The sequence below is a fragment of the Protobothrops mucrosquamatus genome, unplaced genomic scaffold, assembly GCF_001527695.2.
Source record: "Protobothrops mucrosquamatus isolate PMUCROS unplaced genomic scaffold, P.Mucros_1.0 scaffold_224, whole genome shotgun sequence".
NCBI lineage: Eukaryota > Metazoa > Chordata > Lepidosauria > Squamata > Viperidae > Protobothrops > Protobothrops mucrosquamatus.
Window position 1 is genome coordinate 1,148,876 of NW_015386300.1, and position 25,562 is coordinate 1,174,437.

Here is a 25,562-nt window from a genome sequence, read left to right on the forward strand (position 1 = left end):
AAGTTGGCTTTGAGTTTCTTCTCTAATGTTCTGCATAACCTGCTGAAGGTCATCTCTCTCTTTTTGAAGCAAGGACTTCTCTTTCAGTAGCTGTTGGACATATTTCTCGTGATCTCTCAGTTCGGCTGTCAACTGTTTCTTTTCCTCAGTAAGGCTGCTTACTTCTTCATTTAATTTTGTTATCTAAGGAATTAAATGTAACACTATTACTAAATCACTCTTCCCCACCTAGTGCCTTTCAGAGATGATAGCAGTTTTGAGCCCCCATATTTCAGGATCAAAATATGGAAAATGCACAGTTAGGGAAAACTAAATCAAACTCTGTGTAGCATCAAGCTTTATTTAAAGAACAGAACAGAATATATTGGCCAAATGTGATTGGACACATAAGGAATTTGTCTCTGGTGCACAAGACAAATCCAGTGTACATAAAAACAACAAAGTAATATAATCCTAAGATACCAATAGGAGAAGGTAGTAGGAAAGATGAGAAGGATAATAGTAATACAGCCTTATTAGATGAGTAAATATTCTTAGTCATAAGATAGTTCTGTGAGGATTAGATGTTCAGCAGAGAGGGGAAAAATTGTCTCTGTGTCTAGTGGTTTTGGCATGCAGTGCCCTATAGAGGGGAGGAGTTGAAACAGTTTATGACCTGTATGGTATAGTATTCAAGTCCTCAATGGAAGGCAATGCAATACTAAGGAAATTAAATTTTGCTTCTTTCTCTGAACATTTGAATTCCTTAGAGCACTCTTTTTAAATATTTTAAATTATTCTAGAAAATGCTAATTTCCCAACTTTCCAGTTCAGTAACTATTTAAAATACTGATGTACAAACATAATTCCATTCATTGGAAAGCATCATGTACCTTTGCAACATTTTCAGATAAGCTCTCCTGAAGTTGGCTTTGATTTTCTTCTCTAATGTTCTGCATAACCTGCTGAAGGTCATCTCTCTCTTTTTGAAGCAAGGTCTTCTCTTTCAGTAGCTGTTGGACATATTTCTCGTGATCTCTCAGTTCGGCTGTCAACTGTTTCTTTTCCTCAGTAAGGCTGCTTACTTCTTCATTTAATTTTGTTATCTAAGGAATTAAATGTAACACTATTACTAAATCTCTCTTCCCCACCTAGTGCCTTTCAGAGATGATAGCAGTTTTGAGCCCCCATATTTCAGGATCAAAATATGGAAAATGCACAGTTAGGGAAAACTAAATCAAACTCTGTGTAGCATCAAGCTTTATTTAAAGAACAGAACAGAATATATTGGCCAAATGTGATTGGACACATAAGGAATTTGTCTCTGGTGCACAGGCTCTCAGTGTACATAAAAACAACAAAGTAATATAATCCTAAGATACCAATAGGAGGAGGTAGTAGGAAAGAGAAGGATAATAGTAATACAGCCTTATTAGATGAGTAAATATTCTTAGTCATAAGACAGTTCTGTGAGGATTAGATGTTCAGCAGAGAGGGGAAAAATTGTCTCTGTGTCTAGTTGTTTTGGCATGCAATGCCCTATAGAGGGGAGGAGTTGAAACAGTTTATAACCTGTATAGTATAGTATTCAAGTCCTCAATGGAAGGCAATGCAATACTAAGGAAATTAAATTTTGCTTCTTTCTCTGAACATTTGAATTCCTTAGAGCACTCTTTTTAAATATTTTAAATTATTCTAGAAAATGCTAATTTCCCAAATTTCCAGTTCAGTAACTATTTAAAATACTGATGTACAAACATAATTCCATTCATTGGNAAGTTGGCTTTGAGTTTCTTCTCTAATGTTCTGCATAACCTGCTGAAGGTCATCTCTCTCTTTTTGAAGCAAGGACTTCTCTTTCAGTAGCTGTTGGACATATTTCTCGTGATCTCTCAGTTCGGCTGTCAACTGTTTCTTTTCCTCAGTAAGGCTGCTTACTTCTTCATTTAATTTTGTTATCTAAGGAATTAAATGTTACACCATTACCAAAGCAGCCTTCCCCCAGCCAATCCCTTTGAAAATAAATGCAGTTTTTAAACCCCCATCATTCAAGGTAAAAATATGGAGGACACACAGTTAGGGAAAACTAAATCAAACTCTGTGTAGCATCAGGATTTACGGTAAACAATACTAAGGAAATTTAAATGAGCTTGTTTCCCTAAACAGTTGAATCCCTTACAGTGCTCTTTTGAAATATTTCAAATTATTTTAGATTCACAAATGCTATTTTCCCAACTTTCCAGTTCAGTAACTATTTAAAATACTGATGTACAGACATAATTCCAATCATTGGAAAGCATCACATACCTTTGCAGTTTTTTCAGATAAGGTCTCCTGAAGTTGGCTTTGAATTTTTTCTCCAGAGTTCTGCATAACCTGCTGAAGGTCATCTCTCTCTTTTTGAAGCAAGGACTTCTCTTTCAGTAGCTGTTGGACACATTTCTCCTGTTCTCTCAGTTCGGCTGTCAATTGTGTCTTTTCCTCAGTAAGGCTGCTTATTTCTTCATTTGATTTTATTATCTAAGAAATTAAATGTTACACCATTACTACAGCAGCCTGCCCCAGCTAGTTCTTTTGAGAGATAACAGCAGTTTTTTAATTCCCTTCACAGTCAAAATATGGAGGATGCACAGTTAGGGAAAACTAAATCAAAGTCAAGATTTATGGTAAACAATAAGGAAATTAAAATTTCTTTGTTTCCCTAAACAGCTGAAGCCCTTAGAATGCTCTTTTTAAATATTTCAAATTATTTTTGATTCATAAATGCTATTTTCCTAACTTTCCAGCGCAGTAAATATTTAAAATACATGGTACAACTGTACAAATATAAACATTACTATAATCACTGCAGTCCATAAATTGGCAACCTTCAAAATGTAATCACTTGTCCAATTAGATTATACATTCCGTTCCATTCTATCAGCCTGTTTTTTATAAGTTTCAAAAGTCTTTTTTAAAGCAGTTTTTGTATTTCTTACCTACTGTGTTTGAGAGCATTAAGACGGAGGGCTTCTGGCAAATATAGTTTTCCCCCCATGTAAGCCAAACCATCCCTGCACGTTAGGGAGGCCTGATTATCTTTGAACCATTGGTCGGTGAGGAGTTCTCATTTTATTTTCTTTGCTCCAGGGTCATCAGGATTGGGGACCCTGCGAGGTGTAAGTTGAGTGGCAGTTTGTGGATTGGGGATAATTGCCTCGTTAACCTCTTCCCGTTCGCTCTTGTATTGGGGTAGCCGGGATAGCGCATCAGCTAGGAAGTTCTTTCCTCCGGGTATGTACTTTAGAGTGAAGTTGAAGCGGTTAAAGTACTGTGCCCACCGCACTTGCTTTGGGGACAGTTTGCGGGGAGTTTTCAGTGCTTCTAAATTTGTGTGATCTGTCCATACCTCTAAATTTCTAGAATTTCTAAATTTTCCCCTACTGCAACTCAGTTCTTCTGGGGTATTGGCAGGGGTTCCTAAAAGTCAAGATGTAAGCTATGATTATGCAATTAAAGTTTTGCATTTTTTGTGTGTGCCATGACTGCACAGTTGCAGCCACCATCATCTTCTTGTTTAACCACCTCCTCCATCAGACACCCCTACAATCAGAATAAGCTTGGCTTTCATTTTATTTTTTAAGACTTTCCCTAAGCAAGAGGCCACATATCAGTTAAGATTAAATAATGGCTAATCTTGCAATCCAGTTGTGAACTTACACTGGGAGAAAATGCAGAAATCACTGAGCCAACTAATTTTACACAACGTTACCTACAACTGATGGATAACTTCGATGACCAAGGATTCACTGTAATTGATTCAGTTCAACTACCAAAAATAATAGAGATTGACATCCAGATACAAAATTACAACAAAGCAGATAACTTACTTTTAACTATAACATGGAATAAAAGTGAATATAATATTCAGATGATATTGGCAGAAAGGGAAGAAAACTTTGTTCAGTTTGAATTGGTCAGAAATTTTTGCAACCAAATTTTGAGGCTCGATAACTGAATATGGGAACCAACTTGGCTCAGAAAGATAGCTAGAGTTAGGTTTAAACGTGATATAAAATGTTACTTGATGGGTTAAAAAGGCTTTAGAGATTTTGTCTGATTTAATAACGAATGAAGGATATGAATTTACTGTTATCATAGCTGAAGGAGTAAACTTTATTAGGAGTAAACTTTATTAGGGGTTAAAAAGATTTTATAGATGTAGATTGACGAAATGATAGAATATATTTTTAAAAATAGAAATGTATTTGTTGGACTTACATTATTATTTTAAACATGATAATTATGCTGTAATAGAGAGATATTTTGTCTGATTTAATAATGAATGAAGGATGGGAATTTTCTGATATTATAGCTGATAAGTATTTGAAGATCTAAACGTTATTAAAGGGGTTAAAAATATTTTTTACAGATGTAGATTGATGAAATGACAGAATATATTCTTAAAAATGGAATTGTATTGGTTGGAATTATATTATTATTTTAAATATGATAACTATGTTGTAATAGAGAGAGAGGAAGAGCTATTTGTGATAGGAAAAAAATTAGTCCCAATGAATGATTTATCACTAAGGATACCTGAAATCCCAACTATATGTTCATTAAAAGGTAATTGGAGTATGAGAACTGTAATTAATAAAGCTTAAAAACAGGATATAGATTATTATAATCGCAATGTGATTGATGATTTTTGCTTGATTGAATTTTACCTAAAACTCTATTAATTTTAATAAGCAACATTATATTTAGGAAATAGAGAGAAAATTTTTGATAATTAATCTGAGCTATACTTATATGATTTTGTTTTCGAATGATTTGTCACCCTGACCACCACGTTGTGTCCCAAGCTTTTGTAAAACATGGAAAAAAACAATAAAACCTGTTTACAAAAAAAAAATAAAAATAATGGCTAATCAATACTTGAAATAATCCTTCTTTCATTTTTAATCAGTAAAAGGTAATTCTTATGTTAAACCACACTTGGACTGGTACAGTGAATTAGAGAGTTGTCTGCATAAAGCAGAATAGGCATGTGTTTTTCTAACAACATGGTATGTGCATGTCTATGCACATGTGAAAGTTCAGATCCCTCTAGTGACCCAGTTTGAACTTAATGAAAAGTCCACAGGAGTGGAGGAAGTAAATAAAGTTGTTTGACATCCTAGATAAATACCCTTGGGGGCAGAATGTTTGGTATGGATCAGGACCCCACACATTTGTCAGATAAGATCTCACTTGATTTTCAAGTTGCATGATCCAAAGTTAAATCAAGCAAAATTTAAATTTGTTTTAATGTAATTTATATATTTTGTAATTTTGTCTAACTTCTAAGAGCATGAAAGAGTCCAGTCCAATCTAATCAAACTCAAATCCAGTCTCTTGGAAGCCAATTAGACTGTGATTGCAAGCCCACAAGAAGGACATGAGCAGGATAATGTGTCCCATTGACACTGGTCTTCAGAAAGAAGCTGCTGTTGAAATGGAAGATGGTACAAAACTATTATAGTCTAATAGCTGTTGAATGCTTCCAAATTTGGTTAATCCTGGTTCAGTTTCAGTTTCACAGTATGAATATGTGCTATGTAAATTAACAAAATGGTTCCTTTTTACCTATCCAGGCTTCTTTTTTAAAAAAATAAAAATAAAACTGAGAGTTGTAATTTTCTTACTTTTTCTTTCAAGTGCTTTGTTTCTTCTTTAATCTCCTCTTCAAGTTTTTGAAACATCTGTTGTTTCTCAAGAACCAAATTCTTCTGGGTATTTACCTCATCTTCTTGTGATTTTACATACATCAACAATTTCTCTAGTTCAAGTTGACTATCCTCACTCTTAATATATATGTGTGTAAAAAGAGAGAGAGAGACAGAGAGATCATATTATGAAATACAACGACTCAGGACATCAGTTGCATTTCCTTTTGAACAAAACAAAAAAATATTAAGAATTCCTGCAGCTGTGATTCCTCCAATTCCTTTAATTTAAATAAGGAAAATTGACCAGGGGAAATGGGGTGGGGGTGGTTTAAAACAGCAGACACTCCTTAGTATTAAAACATTTAAAATTTCATCTTTCTTACCTTTTTCTTCAGCTCCTCATGAATTTTCAAATTCTGAAAATCTGTGCTTATGATTTTTTCTTTTAGTTCTTCTACCATTTCCTTATGTTCTCCAAGAGAATTATTAGCCTTCCTCAATTCTTGCTGCAGTTCCAAATTCTTTAACAACAACAAAAAAATAAAGTCACATGCAATCAAGTTGACCACCGCATTTTAATAAAATCCTAATCTAACAAAAAGGATGGCAAAGGTGGCAGCAAATTAAGAGTGGCTTTGAAACAAGATGGCGGCAAACAAATGGAACTAATTAATTAATTAATTAATTAATTAATTCTTACCACTGGAACAAGCCTCTCTATAGTCTCACTCAGACGGTGGACAGTTTGAACCATGTTATCCTTCTCAGTTTGAAGAACCTCCATCTCTATTCTCAGATGCTCTTTTTCTTGGCTGATGTATTTGACGTTTTCTTCAGTGCTCTGAAGCTTCTGAACCAGCTCGGCTTTCTCCCTCTGCAGGGCTTCCATTTGAGAGTCAGGGATAACTTCCAGCTGATCTGCATCCTTCATGCTCCCTACATTCTGCTGATTCTCCTCTTCTTTCAGGCGGAGCAGTTGCTGCAGCTCGAAGGAATTGTTTTCCAGATGTTGGATCTGAAACATGATTTCCACGAAGAAGAATTAGGCTATTTTGCATTTACTCCTGATTATTTGGGAGTAAGTCCAAAACTTCTGATTATTTAGAAATACTGGAAGAAGGGCACCAAGAGTGTAGAGCAGAGACATTTTTTTAAATATTCAGAATCCAGAGCTAACATTTTTATCTACACAAGGTTTAGAATAGATAGGCTGATGAAGGAATGGGACGTCATAGATGTCAGGATTTTTTCTGGTTTTTTTTCCCCGCATGTGCATTACAAGGCGGTTTCACCCTTTTAAAAATGATGCCAAGTGTATTTTGGGGCTTATACCCCTGTTCTCTGCTTCAACATGACAGAAAACTGCCATACATTTCCAATTACTGGAGTCTCCTAGAACAGATTCCCAGAGACTGATTATAATGTTAGAGCTGCAGAAGAGCGACTTTTGATTTAAATCTTCTCCTCCCCCCCCAAAGGATAGTGGGCATGGTTTCCACATTTTATTCTTTACCCGGCAATAAAAGCATCATTTTTGGAATTTGTGAAGATAACAATTTAAAAGATGGTATGGTAAAAGCCAAACAAACTGATATAAAGCTAAAAACTGCCAAAAAGTTATAAGGGTCAGTTCCTAAGATTAGAGTTTAGGCACAATTCAATTGATGAATAAAATATATTGTACAATTGAAGAGTTAAAGAAGAAAATAAAGTAAGAGCTTTATAAAACTATGTAGGTGGACATGGCAGTGTAATCGCCTGGCAAGTGTTGAGATAGATTGGTTCTACTTGGAAACATTATGTGCTGTAAGAAGATTAACAACAGAGAGTAGTGGAGGATATAGAATTAATCTGATAAGCCTAGCAGCATTGAGAATAGGGAAATGAAGAATACCATGGATCTCCATAAAATAAGCAAAAGAAAAAAATGTTACTTGGTTATTTTAACTTGGTCCAGTGTCATGGGGCATATATGTGCCTAGAAGGGAATATTTCTTTATTTTCCATCTAATACTGCTAAAAAGCTGGCATCGCAGCAAGCCGAAAGCTGTTCTAGAAAGCATGTATAAAAAAGCATTACTATATATTTTAGATTTTCAGTGACTGTGAGATTTAGAGCCCTGTGTAAGACAGTTTGGTGCCCTGTGTCAACTATCTGCTACATAAAAAATGGTCTGTTTGTCATATAGAGGTTATTTTTTAAAAAAAGGTAACTATGGGTAGAGGGGAGAGCTCAAAGGATAATAGTTTGACCAGCAAAAATTGTTACAAGATGGTTGGTGTATGCAGGAATGGCTAGACCTGAATGCAGACAACATATTCTGGCCTTCTCATTCAGCCAGCCATTCTCCATTTTAAAAGCCAAACTTGGAAATTTAGAACACTGGACTTAGAATTTGAGTTGAGCTCCGAGAGGAGTTGGCATAGAGCTTGAAAAGAGACACAACCGAATACCGTAATTTTTTTGCCACAGAGTTTGCTTAAGTTTATAGTTTAAGGTTTGCAAATATCAGTTTAATAAAATTTTTAGAATGGTGGTAGTTTATTCTCTGGGGGTATTGTGCAAGATACCTGCTACGACCTACTTAGAGCTATCATGGAAAACCATGTCCAAGAATTTAACTCATTTTCCCTTAGGTCTTCTGGCAAATAACAGAGTTTTGGAACTATGATGGTTTGTGTCCAAATGATTCTCCCTGCAAAATTGAACCAGAGCTACCAGTGCTCCTCTACGTCTACGTAAAGTTGAAAAGAGATGTGTTTAGAAAGTTAAATCTAAGTGATCCACCATAACATTTATGAAAAAAAAATGAACAGGAACTGGCCAAACCATGGTTGACATCCTTCCAGGTTAGAACTTTGCTTTATAAATGACTTTGGCAGCAGGATTTTCAGTACAGATTGAACTGAAAATTGATCAGTTGAATCAGGACAAAATTTAAATTTGCTTATTAAAGAAATTTATATGGCTGCCCAACTAACTTATGACGACTCTGGGTGGCTTACAGGAAGAAAACACCAAATATGAAACAGAATACACCCCTCTCTCCAAGTTTTAATTTCTTTTATAGATTTTGTAAGAAAAATTCAAACTTCTCTGAATGTGGAAAAATCATGGTAGATTAAACCAAAGTCCTATCCAGTTTAGCTTTCTCTTCCCTTAAGACCAATTCCTCTCAGAAGACATCAGCAAGATAACATGGTAATCTTCTGGTAATTTGGAAAAATGCTCCGTTCCTCTATTAATCCCATTTTCAAAGCTATCATCATTACAACTCATAATCAATTTTACTTTCTGAATATGTTCTGTGTAATTTTGGCATAAGAGTTCCTTTTCATCTGTACAATCTTGAATTTTTAAAATTAGAGGCTTTTAGAAATAGTTTGAAATATAAAAGGGCATATTGTCGAAAAAAACCTCTGAACTTACTTCAAAAAAAATCATTTTGAATTTTTAGGCCATATTTATGAACATTATTCTGCTTGTCATTTACTTACTTTTCCTTTTAGTTTTTTTGTTTCTTCTTTAAATTCCTCTTCAATTTTCTGAAACATCTGTTGTTTCTCAAGAACTAAATTCTTCTGTGTATTAACTTCATGTTCTTGTAATTTTACATATGCTAACAATTTCTCCAGTTCTAATTGAGTATCTTCAGCCTTAAATATATATTTAGAAAAAGAAAAAAACTCATCACATCATGAAATAAAATCAGTCGGCACATCAGTTTTTTATAATGTAATGCAAGAAAACACCAAAAGTTTCAATAATTGTGAAATTTAGAATGAAAATTATTGGCTAGGGCACTGGAGAATTTTAAATGACAGATGTTTAAAGCATCATGCTCAATCCTGACAAAACCAAGTGGCTGTGGACTTTTGAGCACCCCATATTTGAGTTCATTCCATCTTTAGTCTTGGATGAGATTACACTCCCCTATTCACGATTGGCGCCTAATCTCTGGGTCATCTGGTACATGCTGCTCCTACTTGAAGAGCAGGTAGCAAGTATGATAAAGGGTATCTTTGCATAATTTCATCTGGTGTCACCATTGCATCCATTCCTGGATCAGGAAACCCTTCAGTTGGTTTCCCATGTCCTAGTCACCTTAAATTGAATTACTGCAAAGCAGTCTAGGTGGGGCTGCCTTTGAAGACCAATTCGAAGCTAGTTGGTTCAGAATGCAGCAGTGGGGGCACTGCTGAGAATTCCTTGGAATGCCCATGGAACACTAATGCTAACTGAACTACACTAGTTGTCAGTGAGTTTCCAGGTGCAATTCAAAGTGCTGTTTGTAATATATAAAGCTGTATTTGCATATCTCTTAGGGCAGGGGTGTCAAACTGCCGGCCCGCGGGCCAGATGCGTCATCAGGAAACCACGCCCACCCCATTGCCGGCAATGGCAAAAAAGCTCCGATACGTTGCGCGATGTCACGGGTTTGACATGTCTGTCTTAGGGTTTCTGCCTATCCTTTCCGAGATCAATGTAGCTCCTTCCCTGATAATATCTGAAGAATCTTTAAAGGCCTTACGGTAAGGGTTTTGAGGAGCCTTGTTGGTGGTGGAATTTTATTTTTGGGGAGGGATATATGGAATATAGTTTTCCAAATGCTTCCAGTGTTTTCTTTGTTTTTCTCTTTTAAAAAATATAAGCTGAACAAAATTATTCTGGAAGCAGGCGGCCTTTAAATCCAATAAATAATAGCAATGCTTTTAAAATGTCACACACATTTTCTTACCTTTTGTTTCAACTCCTCATGAATTTTTGAAGTCTGAGAATCTGTGGCTATGATTTTTCCTTTCAGTTCTTCTACCATTTCCTTGTGTTCACTGAGAGAATTATTAGCCTCCTTCAACTGCTCCTGCAGTTCCAAATTCTTTAACAAAAATAAAGCCACATGATATCAAGTCAACCACCACATTTAAATTAAACCCTAATCCAATAAAAAGTATCTACCCCAAAGGTGGCAGCAATTGAATTCTTACCGTTGGAATCAGCTTCTCTATAGTCTCATCCAGATGGTGGACAGTTTGAGTTATGGTATCTTTCTCAGCTTGAAGAACCTCTACCTCTATTCTCAGATGCTCTTTTTCTTGGCTAATGTATTTGATGTCTTCTTCAGTGCTGTGAAGCTTCTGAACCAGCTCGGCTTTCTCCTTCTGCAGGTCTTCCATTTGAGACTCAAGACTAATTTTTAGCTGATCTGTGTCATCAAAATTTTCCACATTCTGCTGATTCATCTGGAGTGACTGCTGCAGGTCAAAGGACTTTGTTTGTAGCTGTTGGAAATGAGAAAGAATGTTTATGAAGATCAAATGATGCACGTTTCTGATTTTTAAATTTTCTATGAAAGGTAGGAAAGAAAGAATATGCCATGGTTTCAGAAAAGAGACTAGCAACCTTTTGATGGTTAGACGTTACCTAACCGTGACTTCACTGCGTGGTGGCGCAGTGTTTAGAATGCAGTATTGAGGACTAACTCTGCCAATTGCCAGAAGTTTGATCCTGACCTGCTCAAGGTTGACTCAGCCTTCCATCCTCCAGAGGTTGGTAAAACGAGGACCCAGATTGTTGGGGGCAATATACAATCACTTAGGGTTGTACAGCACTATGAAGTATATAAGTGCTATTGCTATAGCTATCTATATCAGCAGACTGGTTGTGAAATAGGCAGTGTCACAAATGTCAGCGGAGTTGATTTTGTTTTAATTTTCCAGTCCACAAGTTGTTATCAAGCATTCATTTAAATTAGCAAGTTTTACATGGTATGCTATTAAACAGAGAGATTATTTTATCAAACATTCTTAATGTTTTCTAGTATTTCATTTCCTGTAATACTGTTTCGATGTTTTTATTGATTTTGGTACATTTTAATGTATTTTATTAATGTTTGGGCACTTTGGTGCAAGTTTGATCTTATTTGTTACAACAGGCGGGTCAGAACAATAAATACATTGATTGATATGTACCATTTGGTTGCTTTCTAGATACTGATTCTTTTCCTTTTCCAAATTCTCCAGTTGATGCTGCAATACCATCTTCTCTTGCTGGAGAGTGATAATGTGCTCCTTGATATGCTGAAGTTCATTGTTGACGTCTAGCACAATCTGATTTATATCACCTTCATTTTGAGTTTTTTTTACCGAGACGTCTTCCAAGTTGTCTGCTAATTTTAGTATCTGCAGTATCTGCAATATCTGCAATGAATATATTTTTCCATAAGTTCTTTAGAGAAAATAAATGAGCAGCCTTTCATCTAACAGAAAATGAATGTCCTGTATCAAGAAACTTAACCAAAACTTTATTCTGTCAATACATTTCTGTTACAGATATCTCTTACCTGTTGTTTTTGATCATCAGTCGTGATTTCAAAAGTTTCCTTAGCTCTTGAAATTTGTTGGTCTTTCTCTGCAATGGTTTCTTCAAGTTCTTTGATGTGCTTTTGACACTGCTTCAAAGAATTCTGAGCATTCATGAACCCTTCCTGAGCTTCAATATTCTTTCACAAAAAGATAGAAAAAATATACATATATATGCATTAGAATTGTGGGGGGCAAAAAATATTTTCTTCTACACTTGATTGCTTTCTTGATACAAGGATGGACAATTTGATATTACATGTGGTAACAATAGAATAACAAAGTTGCGAGGGACCTTGGAGATCTTCTAATCCAACCCTCTGCTCAAGCAGGAGACTCTATACCATTTCAGACAAATGGTTGCCCAGTCTCTTCTTAAAAACCTCCAGGGTTGGATCACCCTCGACTTCTGGAGGCAAGTTGTTCCATTGATTAAATGCCTAATTTTTCTCCAAAACACCTTTATCGAGTACGAAGATTCAGCAAACCAACAGGCAAGGTTTGGTTGCATTTTTCTGAAAAGCACACGTAAAATGAATGTAAGGTAAGAATGGAAATGGCCATGCTCAGCATTTGTGAGGCATGATGTACCTGTTATCACTCTTAGCTTCCCTAAAAGACCAATATTTTTGCCTGCACTTAGTGATATCACTGAATACAATTCTTCCTTGCTGACTCCCAACCATACCCAATCAATTAAAAGTTCCAAAAGAATAAATAGGGTCCATTACTATAAAGCCACCTGCTATTTGTCTACTGTTTATCTGCTGTGTTTAGCTTACCATACAGATAGTATCTTGTATATCTTCTTTGAGCTGATCTCTCTCCTTCTCAAGGACTTCCTGATTTTGTTTGAAGTCATTTATTTCTTCGGTCAAGACTCTTATTTTTTCTTTACCTTCCTGAAGGCTTTGCATCATGTCTAACTTTTGTGCCTCCTCAGTTTCCATTTTAGACTCCCAAACCTTCAGCTGATCTTTGAGCTCTTCCATTTCATTCAGCTTCTGATGAGCTTCATCCAGTTGTTCTTTAAGAGTAGGTAGCACCTCTTGCTCTAAGTCCTTCTCTTGCAATTCTCCATTTTTGCTAGATTGCTTTGATATTTTAGATTATAGTATATATGTTAAACACAATTTAATACATTGAAAATGCAACATCAAAAGTTGTCAAATTTTGTAATTGTATTTAATTTTCTTTCGCAATAATTTAATGAACTGCTTGCAAATGATTAAGAATCAGTTTCTCTCCTTTACATTCTCCTTATACCATCAAATATATATGTGTGTATGTATGTATGTGTGTGTGTATATATATCTATATCTATCTATCTATCTATCTATCTATCTATCTATCTATCTATCTATCTATCTATCTATCTATCTATCTATCTATCTATCTATCTATCTATCTATCTATCTATCTATCTATCTATCTATCTATCTTATATGTAAAAGTGATGCTGCTACACAAAGACATTTTCCAGTGTATTGTAACAACATTCTCTTAAACAATGATCTTGTATCAATAGTTAACACCGTGGAGAGAGTAAGATTCAAGACTTCTAGCAGCCTTGCATATACCCTGAACCAGGCTAGAATCATAATTAACCCTGTCTTGAACTTTTAGTATAAAAAAATAGTAGATGCATAGCACAGCCATGGAATATACATGGGGCTAATGCTAATACTGAGGACTTAACAGGAAAGGTATTTCAGAGGCTGATAACTCAATTTATGCATCTGTCTGTTTTGCACCCATGATTAATAAATTCTCAGTATATTGGGTATAAAAGGCAATTGTTTTGCCATAGGACATTTCTTGCTAAATCTTTTCCTTTAAAGCAGCAGCAGATAATTCCATTTCACTTTCTATGTGAAATTGGAAAACTGATAATAACCAAGAGGCACCTAGATTCCAACACAGTAGGCCGAGTTCCTAGATGCAATTTGATACACAAAGTATAATGGGTGTAATACTTCCTTTAACCTGGATACAATGTATGGATTCATACAATGCTTCAAATCCCAAGTCTAGATTTAACCAAACATGTTGTAGTTCCTATATTCGCATAATATGCTGTGTCTAAAAAAGACCCCTATGTTATAGTTTAACATGACAGCATTTATGAACAAGGTTAAGACAAAACAATTAGCAGTTTCATGTTAGATGAGCATACTATAGTACTCCAGCTAATTCCTGTTGATGGAGGTAAGGCTGCGTGCACTTCTGCAGCTGTTGAAATGGGCAGCACACCGAGCAATTAACAGCACAACTCTTTCTGGAATGACATCCCAGATATTAAAGGCCAAGACAAAATAGTTTAATGATTCCAGCTAAGATCTGGGCGCCATAAGTTGCAGCACAGATAGTCCTCGACTTACAACAATTTATTTAGTGACCGTTTAATGTTACAATGGCACTGAAAAAGGTGACTTATGACCGTTTTTCATAGTTATGACCTTTATAGCATCCCCACAATCAGGTGATCAAAATTCAGATACTTGGCAACTGATTCATTTTTATGAACATTGCTGTGTCCCAAGGTCAATGGGGAAGGCAGATTCACTTAAGAACCGGGCTGCTAATTAATCAAGTGCACTGATTTACTTAAGAACTGTGGCAATAAAGGTCGTAAAATGGGGCAAAACTCACAACAGATGTCTCATTTAACAACAGAAATTTGAGCAAGTGGTTGTAAGTTGAGGACTACCTGTATTTGCAGACTGACCTGTTAAGTATGCAATATTCATAACCCAACCCTTTGTGCAATAATATATGAGCAATAATATATTTAACATCAGCAGGTATGGGCATCAAAAAGATCCGACAATGTATCTATTGACTTATCATATTATAAAATGGGCACTCACCTCTTGGATGATATAACTGATGGATGTATTGAGACTTTCATTGGAACAGGAATCTATTTGTGTTTTCATGGATTTGTTTTCTTCAGCCACAACTAAGGACATCTGCTCCAATTTGTCACACGGCTGTCTGAGTTCTTCAAAAGCTATGGTGTTTTCTCTTATCACTTCATCCTTTGCTAAATCCATTTTGGATGCCAGTGCTTGAGTAGCTTCATGAACCATTCTCTCTTTTTCAGCAACTTGAGAGAGCAACATTTCTTTTTCTGACATCAGCAAAGCAATTGTCTCATTTTTTTCAACAATCTGTTAATAAGACCAAAGGCATACATTATGAACAAAATATTGGAGAACAGCTCTTACAGCCTTTCTTACGTTTTAAAAATTAACTAGATAATAATGGAAGATAATTCTTTGGGTTTCTAGGTTTGCTTCTCTAACTGGAATCAATTTGATGTCTGTCATTATTCCAAAACTAATCAAAAGGTTATCTATCATTATCTTGCCTTGATATTAAAAGGAAATCTTGTAGAGACTCGCTTTATTTTCCTAGCTGAAGTCTATTACTACTTCACCACACTATTGCCAATCAATCCTATCTTCTAACAAATTCTGGATTTCCCAATTTTAGCAATCTCTAACACCCAAAATTCCATTCTCAAAATATGAAAGAAATCAGGAGACAATGCAACAAAACAACATTGCTTTTGAATCATTAAAGCAGCTGCCTCTTTTTTCAGAATTGGGTAACTGCTTTGGAACCAGTTCCAGGAGACAACTATTTATTTTGCTGAGAGCAAGTTCTGAAACCACTATGTAATGCCCTACCAACTAATTACTAGTGGACAAAAAATTCTGCTAAAAGTCAATAAAATTGTTTGCAATGCTGAAATAGCTCACTAGTGCTAGAAGTCTGTTTTAGGAAACAATAAAGAAAATAAACTTTATTCTGAAAGGAGAAAGTGTTTCACTTGAAAATATAATAGTGCCTCAGAAAATGGTATTGACTAATTTCCAGTGATTCATGCAATAATTTTACCTCTTTATGTAAGATTTCCAGATCTGATCCAGAATTTGCTTCTGATAAAGCAGTAATCTTTTCCTTTAAACTCACATTCTCTTCCAAAGCTTTATGTAGGTCATTTTTTAAATCCCCCATTTTCCCTTCCAAATCCACACATGGTAGCAAGTCTGGAAAAGAGAGAGGCCAAACTCATCACAGAAATGAATGACAACTGTGCTGCTGACTGGATTGTTCTATACACAGGGAGCTACATCAGGGAGAGCCCACACCATTCACAGCTCTTTGGTTTTTATGCATTTTTGCAGCTTTACTTAAAAATACTGGAGATTAAATCTTGGCCCTTCCAAAAGTAAAGAATCTATCTCTGAGCTATAACCCCAGTTTTTATTTTTTATACATTTTGGGTATGGTGAAATTTCTTGTTAAAATAGAGTAATTTATATCCCGAGTTTTGCAAATGACAACGCTGAAAGAAACAGAAAATACTGACACAACAACAAAAGTCATTCTGCCTTGCATCCCTGAAAATTAAACCTTTGCTGCTCCTACAGTTTGGTTTATTTCCTCTCTGTTCCTTTAGTCAGTTACAGTTTCCTTTCTCCATTTTGAGTTTCACTCCTATTCTACCGATATGACTTCTGATTTTCAGAGCAATCTTTAATTCTGAAACTCCAGAGCAGCAGTTATATTGTTTTCGTTAAATATAGGAAGGCTGGTACAAACTGGATTCCAGTGTCCTTCCTACATGCAACCCATTTTAAGAGGAAAAATACCTGAGAGTATTTTTTTCATTGTAGCTGCAATGGTTTTGTTGAGAGATGCTGCAACTAAATTAAATGTCTCATCAAATGTTTATGAGGTACATGAAAACCTATGCCAACGTTGTGACAATGGATGTCATCGCTCTGATAACTGAGAACCAGCAGCCATTTTTACTTTTGCTTTTAACGTGCCTTTTCTATTCTTTTAGAGTTCAGATGTAGAAGGGGGAAGGGGGTAAATGCCTGAGGGTTTAGCGAGCCATAACAATGTAGAAGTGTGGGAACTCAAGGACGTGTTCTGATAAGGTTTTGGTGGGCTGAGGGGCCAGAGAGAAAAGCCTGCTGTTTGTGCTAATTGGGGAATGTGATTTATGACAGCTTTTGTGGGGTGGGATTTGCAATTTGTTACTTTGTATCTAGGAGGAGGGAATCTCATTCTTGGGTTTGACTATGTAAGTGCCGAAACTTTGTTTCCTAAGAAAATGTTCTTTAAGGAAGAATTCTTGCCTTGAAATTCTTTTATTGGATTCATCTATTGGAACCATGACAACCTAAGTATATTTGATAAGCTTTAAAATACTACAAAACCAAGTTATCACCTTCACTAGATTTTTTTTTTTAAATCTCAATTTGGAAAGGGGAGGAGGCCCAAACTCTGCACAAGAAATAACTGCAAAAACAAAGTCAAATAAAGAAACAAACAAAACCTAAAAAAATAAAAGTAAAGCAACAAGACAGAAAAAATAAGACACCTTCCCATTCCGACTTCTCAGAAGCCTTCCCGATCAATGCAGCTTAATTTAATGCAACCTTTCCCAACTCAATCTATACTCCACATGTGCTGGAATTATAACTCCCAATATTCCTACCAGCATTCTACTGACTAAGTTATAAAACATTTTCTCAGCATTTGGGGGTTATGTAAAGGGCGGGGGAAATGGTTTCTGTGAATAGTACCTTTTGAATTGTTAACTTCCACCAGTGATGTCAGCTTTGCATTTTCTTGAAAGTAGTATTGCAGTTCTTTTTGGAGATCAGACTGCATTTTTTTATAGGTGACGTTTCTAGCTTCTAACTGGGTCTTGAGGCTTCCAAGGTCTTTTTCCATTTGATTGTAAGTGTCTGAGAGCTGGTTCTATGTGGGGATGAGTTAGCATAGTACGAACATGAACATCCAAGTACAAATTGGCAATGTACAACAACAAACTTGTATATCTGAGGACCATTGTCATGGGAGTTCTGTGATCTCCGCTTTCTGGCTTACAGGAAAACCATCTTAGGCAGCATTGTCTCTCTCCCCCCCCCCCCAAATTGTCACTAGATTCCTTCTAGGAATTATAAGGCAGCAGCATCTACTTAAATCTCTAATGTGATAGACTCCTTAATGTTATCTTTTTCTTGCATCTACATCAGATCCTGGGAAAAGATGCCTCAAGTTTTTTATCGATTTGCTTGCCATTTACATCAGGGGTCCCCAACTCCCGGTCCATGGATCGGTACTGGGCCATGGCATGCTAGCAACCCGGCCGTACAAACAAGCAAAGCCCCATCGGCGGGATGCAGGCAGCACACAAAACCACACCCCCTCCGGTCCGCGGAAAAACTCTTTCCACGTAACCGATTCCTGGTGCCCAAAAGTTTGGGGACCTCTGATTTACATAACAGTCTTCTAATGAGAAACAAATAGCTATTTTACAAACATGTTCTGGAGTTTTGAAGTGTTTTTTTTTTTAAAAAAAATATATGGAACTGATTTTCAGCAGCTAATGCTACTATTTATTTATTTTTTACCATTTTTTCTTTCAGTGTTAGATTTTCACTTCGGAGGAATGCAGATTCTTTCTTGGCATCCAGGGCAACTGCTTCAGCATCTCTAAGAGACTGCTTTAACTCTTGCATTTCATCCAGGCTTTTCCTTGGAGTTTGCTGCAAGCAAAAGCTAATTTTATTGTCAGGTTGGTGGGTTGTGGTCAGAAAAGTCAAAGATGATTCATAAATTTATTTTCACAGTTTCCACATCATGATGATTTTCAATTTTCCAAAACCAGAGGTAAAGCATATATATATATACTGGCTTCATTTTGTTACTTTGGTTATCTCAAAACAGGACAAAATATTAGCAAAATGTTCACTTTTTAGAGAAATTCTGATCACTTTTACAACTTCGAAAGTCGAAATCACTTTAGAAATGCATCCTCAGCCATAATATGCTAATAATATGCTAACTAATGCTATTATATTTATATGAAAAAAATTACATAGATTTGTAGAAAAATTTTTGTCCCCAAATTTGTATACAGGAGTCCTTAACTTACAACACTTCATTTAGTGACCATTCAAAGTTACAGCACTGAAAAAACTGACTCATGACCGTTTTTCTAATTATGACTATTGCTGCATTCCCATGGTCATATGATCAACATGCCTGGCAACTGAATCATATTTATGACACTTGTGGTGTCCCAGGGTCATGTGATCACCTTTTATATCTTTCTGACAAGCAAAGCCAATGGGGAAGCCAGATTCACTTAACAATCGAGTCATTAATTTAACAACTGTAGTGATTCACTTAACAACTATGACAAGATAGGTTGTAAAACGGGGCAAATTTCACTTAACACATGTCTCACTTAGCAACAGGAATTTTAGGCTCAATTGTGGTCGTAAGTCGAGGATTAATTGTATTTACAAAATTGTTCCAAGACTGCTAAATGGACAATGAATGCTAACTATTGGAATACTGTCTCTAATGACTACTTGGAAAATGCAATACATGTTTCTATTTGATTGGGTTTAGACATGAAAAAATCATGATTTTCTTAATCAAGTTCTGTTAAATAAGAAACAATTTGCTAGCTTCATACAATATGCTAAACCCAAACCAAACAAATTACATTATAGCTTAGAATTATCTCTCCTTGTGAATCAGGCCAATGAGATAATAACATAAGAATTTGCATCGCTCTCTATCCATCTAGCAAAGCAAACTTTTGGACAGTGACGTATGTTAACCATACAGAAATATCATGCATTCTCCAATCACTCATGGAAAATTGTGAAAATGTGTCAACTGACAAGAGTTCTTATTAGCATCTTGTGTAACTTTTGTAACTTCTACAAAAGTATTTGCTGTGCCCAGAAAACTTGATACTCTACTTGATAGACTAGAAAAGGCAACAGGGAAGTAACTGCCATTCTATGTAGCTATTCATAAGAACTTCGACTAGTAACGAAGGAATAAAATACACAAAAATATGCTTTTATAGTTCACTTACTAAATACAATATTAATTAAGAAGATTCAGACTTACTACTAAAATGGTTGCATCATTTGTGTCTTTTTTAAATTCTACAAAGCTTTCAAGTTTCTTATTGTGCTCTTCCAATACTGTGATTCTTTCCTCTTGTTCCTTGCACTGCATATCTTTTGAGTTTATTTCTTGCTATAAAACACACAAAAAGGAATATCTCAAACACATTCAATACATGCTATACTAAATACAAAGGAATTGTCCCCATTCATATCACCATTCCATTTAAAAAAAAAAAAATAGGGAAGCCAGGCAATCACCACTACCTCACCTGAAGGTCTTGATTGTATATTTCTGCATTTGAAATTATATCCTTTAAGATGGTAATTTCATGCATTAGTTGCATCTGTGGAGCAAGTGAAGCAAATAGCAAAGCAGTTATGAAGCACCCATCAGTTTAGTTTGCAATCCATCACCATAAGAAAGATAAGCAGCCTTTGCATTAAAAGATTCTGTTAGAACCACTCATTTTTAGATAAGCATCTAGTTGTTACTGCAAGAAATACTGCTTATGCATATCTTAAACTGGAGAAAAATTCTAGGAAACAAAATCTCAACCTCAATACCAGAGTGATTAGATTTGTACATGGCACAGTGCAATAATGACTTGGTTTATGCATAACACTAAACCAAAATTAAATAAGCCATGTTTTGGCTCATCTCAAACTTAATCGTTGTGGTTGGTTGTGAAACCATGGCTTAATGTATTATGTGTACTTAGTGAAAAGCAAAGCTTAGCGTTGTAAGATGTTTAAATCCAATAATTGTTATTACTTCTCAGTCTTTCAAAGTAGAATGACTTGGTTGCAAGATTAATATTTCATGGTTGGTCACAAGAAGTTTAATTCTACTTTAGTAATTTATATTCCATTAAAATTAGTACATTTATGTCCCATTCTTTCATAATGGAAATTGAGGGAGAGAAAATGCATATTCCCAGATGATCCTTGAGCAAGATGCAGAGCAAGGTTATAGTGCAGTGTGCCTCAAACACTTCGCTCTAGTCTGTGTCCTCCAGATAACACTTTCACCCCCAGATTTCGTATCCAGATGTGTTGGTGAGGAAATCTGGAAACTGAGATCCTAAACAACTGGAATGTCTATGGAGATTCTCTGTCATCCAGGTCTTGGTTGTCCCAAAGGTGCTTTTTTTTCCACGAGGCAACTGGACTTTCTTGGGTTTTTTTGAAGACGTTTTGCTTCTCATCCAAGAAGCTTCTTCAGCTCTGACTGCCATTCCCCACCATGCAGTCAGAGCTGAAGAAGCTTCTTGGATGAGAAGCGAAACGTCTTCAAAGAAAAACAAGAAAGTCCAGTTGCCTCTCGAAAAAAAGCACCTTTAGGAAAAATAACTGGAATGCATTAGAAGTATAGATATCTAATCTATAGTTATAGCATGGTTGCACTAATTTCCCAAGGAAACCATTTAACTAGGATACTTTTTAGTACAATAAGAATCAATATTCCTGATTCAATGGAATATGATGTTTCTCTAATTCTGGATGGGATTTTACTCCTACCTGAAAGATAAGGCTCACATCTCAAGAGATGCTGTTTAGTTTATATGACTGATTATTTTTGCCATCTCAAGGCAGAAAAAAGGTGCAGACATATGACAAAGTACTAAAACTTGAAAACAATTCATTCAAAGGAAGAGATAAAGCTACATCTGAAGATAAAAAATGTTTTGATATTATACATTTGCATTTTTTCTGATTTTATTATTGCTACTGTTAGAGATGGCTTACTATAAATGTCATCATCCTGAACATTCTCGGAATGCAAATTGAAATATACAATATTTTGCCATTGTATCAAATCTAAAAAAACAATTCCAGTTACTGTAAAATAGTTGGAAAAAAAATCTCATAATTTTACATGTTCTGAAAGAACTGCAGTGGCGTTTAGTCTATTCCAGGGGTGTCAAACGTGCAACATCACGTGACATGTTGCGACATGTCGTGACTTCTTTGCCATTGCCGGCAATGGGGTAGGCGCGGTTTTACTATGATGCATCTGGCCCATGGGCCGGCAGTTTATTCACTTCACTTCACATTGAAAGTATTTTTTTAAAACTTATACAAATGTTTCATTTGCATACAAATGTTTCATTTTCAAACAATTCTTCCCCCCCCTTACCTCCTGCTCTTTAGAAGCCTGTTTCTCAAGGGCCACAAACTCATTGGTTGATATTTTCTCACGCAGCTCTCTGAGTTCATAGGCCAGCTGTTCTTTCTCCAAGCACACACTATCAAGTTTTGCTTTTATGGCTTGCTGTTCAGTGACAGCATTATCCTGGCCAAGAAAGGAATGGAGGAAATTACATCTTTCACCCATAACTTCTGTTGAATATCCTGCAACCTACAAAAAGGACTCACCCTTTCTTCTAAGAGGCTTTGGCAAAGATCAACAGACTCGGCAAAGTCTTTAGAAGTCTAGAACAAAAAACATTTCAGTGGACAAAAGCATTCTGCTACTTTGCAAAATATCAAATATAATGGAACTTAAAAGGGATTGTTGCCTAAATTGCACTAATCATCAAATTATGCTTCATCATCAAATTATGTTCCCAACTGGAAGAAAAGCTCATTTTTTTTACACATAATATGCAAATAACATTTATTTTATTGGATTTGTAATCATATAGATCTAGTTAGGAATAAATAAATAAAATAAGAAAAGTGAAACCTGTTCCCTTTTTTCCTCTACAGGCCTATTAAGACATTGCTGGCATAAAAAAAAAATACATTGGGGAAGAGCTTTCGACAGGCTGTATTTTCCCTTAATGTGCAATTCTACCCCACTGAAGCATGTTTGCCCACTGCATGGGAAAAATTGGTTCGACAATACATCCAACTCTCTCGGCAAATTCTGCTTGGGTTTTTTTTGCAATCAGTCCCTAATACTTACAAAATTTATTTCAGGTCTTGGGATCCATTCTTCCTCAGGCATTATAATACTGGCTGTCAGGCATTGATCATCATATTCTGAGAATTCCGAGGAGACAGCTAAGAATTAAAAATACCCAACCCCAAAATAGATAAAATTAAATGGAAATTCTATGGAATATTTTTTATAGAAAATAGCTACTTTTGGCCTCCTTAATTGTCACCAAGTGGCAACCATTCCATTAGACTCTAAATTGTTTTTATATCAGATAACTGAATTTTATGCAACCTAAGCTTGCACTTTTCCATCCCATTTGATTTGGATAGATGTTTTACTCCATGAAGTCGCTTTTGTCTTAGTGAGCAATACAGATGTTATGCTAGCCTTGTTATGCTGAGTGCCTTGGGCAGAAGCATCTGCCAGATCAATGTATTTGGAAAGTCAGGTCTTTTCAATCTCTAGAGACAGCTGCCAGATTCAGATTTCTTTCAGAGCAAATAAGAGAGAAACTGTACTTGTTTAACGTTAATTGGGACCAAAAATTCTGTTAAGTGATGTGCTTAAAGAAAAAAAAACCATGCTGCTCCTAAACAATGCAAAGTCAAAAGCCACCATGCTGCTGAGGGTGGAGGCAAGGCGGGGACTGCCGAGCGTCTCCGAAAATGTTTTGAGTAGGATTATCTTTTTTGTTTGTGTACGTAAATGCATCATATTGTTATCTGCTGTTCAATTACAAAAATTAATAAAAAATTTATAATATAAAAGCCACCATGCTGCTTAGTGACAGCAGTTCTGGAAGTCCCAGTCGCTGTTAAACGAAGACTGCCCAGGTGGTTAAGCGAGGACCACACTTGACTTCAACTTCCAACTTCCTGCTGGCTTCCCAAATGACTTTGTTAGTAGGAAGCCAGCAGGGAAGGTCTCAAATCATGATCATATAACTCTGGAGATGCTGCAGTGGCCATAAGTACATGGTCTCCTGTAGGTACAAACACTCACTGAATAAAAAATTGTTAAATGAGGACCACCTGTACTTTAAGCCTGGAATTTCATCCTCCACAGTCCATCCCATATTTAACAGAAGTCAACAGCATCAGGCAATTAACATGTAGACTAAGCACGTCTTCTAAAGAGGCATATGATGGCATTTACTATTACCAATTTTCTACAAATGACAAATCTTGATTTGCTACAAAGCCACAATTAATTGGTATATTCCTTTTAGGATATAGGAGTCTATTGAAACATTTTCTTAGGGAAAAGAACTTACATTCTTCCATCTCTGTAACACTAGATAGAGAAGTTTTAAAGCGTTTAGCTCTATTAGGAAACTCTTCCAAGAAAGGCTTTCCCCCATCTTGGCTTAGAGGACCAGGGGCCCAGGTCACACGCCTCTTCTTTTTAGCCTTAAATTAAGAATAAAATTAAAATAAGCACACATATACACAATAAGTTGGCCAAGCTTTCTCACACTTCAAACAGGCTGGGAATTTCTTAGCCAACATGAAGATTGAGGAATTCTGAGACATGAAGTCTTAATAAACCTTTACCGATTAGAGCAGTGGTTCTCAACCTTTTTAATGCCGCGACCCCAACCGGTTGTAAGTCAAGGACTAAACCGGTCGTAAGTCGAGGACTACCCAACCGGTCGTAAGTCGAGGACTTTCCCTGCCCGGGAGCGCCACACATGCGTGGTTCCGCCCCCTGCGCCGGCCGAGGCGTAGCTGGCAAGCGGCAGAGATGGAGCAGGCCGACCACCAGCTGGCCCAGCCCAAGGGAGGTAAGGCACCCGCCGGAAAAGGGGAAAAAAATGGCGGACAAAAAAAATGGCGACCCCCGTGAAATGGCCGATCGACCCCAAATGGGGTCCCGACCCACAGGTTGAGAACCACTGGATTAGAGAAAGGACTTGATATAATAAGTACATTATACCTGTTATAAATAAAAGGACTTGATATTTGTTCTCTGTAGAGTCAGGAACTCTAGCAGAAACTGTTGTTGGAGTTTTGGCAAACATATTGGCAATGTTGATTTTAAAGAAAACTTTGACAGGTAAGGAGTAAAGCAGTTGTAAATGTAACAGCACCTGACATTATGACCTACTAGTCTTAATTTAGAGCAGCCCGACAAGCAATGCTAAAGTTTTGTCTAGAGGTGATATATGCTATTAGTATATAAGCTTGAGAAACAGAGATAAGAGTTCTGACAAACATGAATTGTCAACTGAAGACTGTTTTATGAAGACAGCAGATGAGTTTGAATTAGAGGAGTCTTTACTATTTTCTCAAACCGTTGCAGAACCATCAAAAATACCATTTCATACAAGTGCAGCTACTTATTCTATCACCAAGATGGAAAAGAAGAGTTTCCATATTTTTGCTATTTCAGTGTCTAAATCGAGAGTGCCTTAAAATATATCTCATGTTTAAGGTATCAATTTTTGATTAACCCTGAATACATTAGAGGCATTTTTAGAATTTAAAAGATCTAGAATTTAAGACATGCTATTTGTTTTGAGATTTATCTTATTTCTTGTATCATCACATGAATAAAAGCCATTACTACAAAAATCTAAACAAAACCTGGCCTCTTAATCACCCCCTTGGGATGTCCAAAAACCTACTCCAGACATACTCACTGCATCCCAATGCCTGAATAAAAAGCTAAATCTTAATGCCC

The 25,562-nt window shown here is 36.1% G+C and overlaps 2 protein-coding genes across 2 annotated transcripts in view; both read right to left on the minus strand.

Moving 5' to 3' along the window:
* Positions 1 to 4,769: 4,769 nt before the first annotated feature.
* On the minus strand, positions 4,770 to 6,696 carry LOC107298884 (hyaluronan mediated motility receptor). The gene is made up of 4 exons (XM_015828249.1): positions 6,373 to 6,696; positions 6,131 to 6,193; positions 5,649 to 5,807; positions 4,770 to 4,826 (listed from the first exon to the last, which is right to left on the minus strand). The coding sequence occupies exons 1-4, from the start codon at positions 6,694 to 6,696 to the stop codon at positions 4,770 to 4,772; spliced, it is 603 nt and encodes a 200-aa protein (XP_015683735.1).
* A 2,474-nt stretch (positions 6,697 to 9,170) lies between these two features.
* LOC107298896 (centromere-associated protein E) overlaps positions 9,171 to 25,562 on the minus strand; it is a gene marked incomplete at its 3' end in the record, with an annotated part of 29,338 nt that continues 12,946 nt past the window's right edge. The window contains 16 exon segments of the mRNA XM_015828260.1: positions 9,171 to 9,329; positions 10,412 to 10,549; positions 10,659 to 10,952; positions 11,643 to 11,870; positions 12,014 to 12,172; positions 12,815 to 13,126; positions 14,903 to 15,205; positions 15,939 to 16,090; positions 17,642 to 17,819; positions 18,476 to 18,610; positions 19,995 to 20,126; positions 20,266 to 20,340; positions 22,134 to 22,289; positions 22,373 to 22,429; positions 22,905 to 23,002; positions 24,154 to 24,289. Coding sequence (XP_015683746.1) covers positions 9,171 to 9,329; positions 10,412 to 10,549; positions 10,659 to 10,952; positions 11,643 to 11,870; positions 12,014 to 12,172; positions 12,815 to 13,126; positions 14,903 to 15,205; positions 15,939 to 16,090; positions 17,642 to 17,819; positions 18,476 to 18,610; positions 19,995 to 20,126; positions 20,266 to 20,340; positions 22,134 to 22,289; positions 22,373 to 22,429; positions 22,905 to 23,002; positions 24,154 to 24,289 — 2,712 coding nt within the window.

Coding starts and splice junctions, on each gene's coding strand:
- LOC107298884 (XM_015828249.1), bottom strand. CDS start 6,696: ATGTTTCAGATCCAACATCTGGAAAACAATTCCTTCGAGCTGCAGCAA. Junction 6,194..6,372: donor TAGAGAGGCTTGTTCCAGTG/GTAAGAATTAAT, acceptor TTGTTGTTAAAG/AATTTGGAACTGCAGCAAGA. Junction 5,808..6,130: donor TTGGAGAACATAAGGAAATG/GTAGAAGAACTA, acceptor ATATATATTAAG/AGTGAGGATAGTCAACTTGA.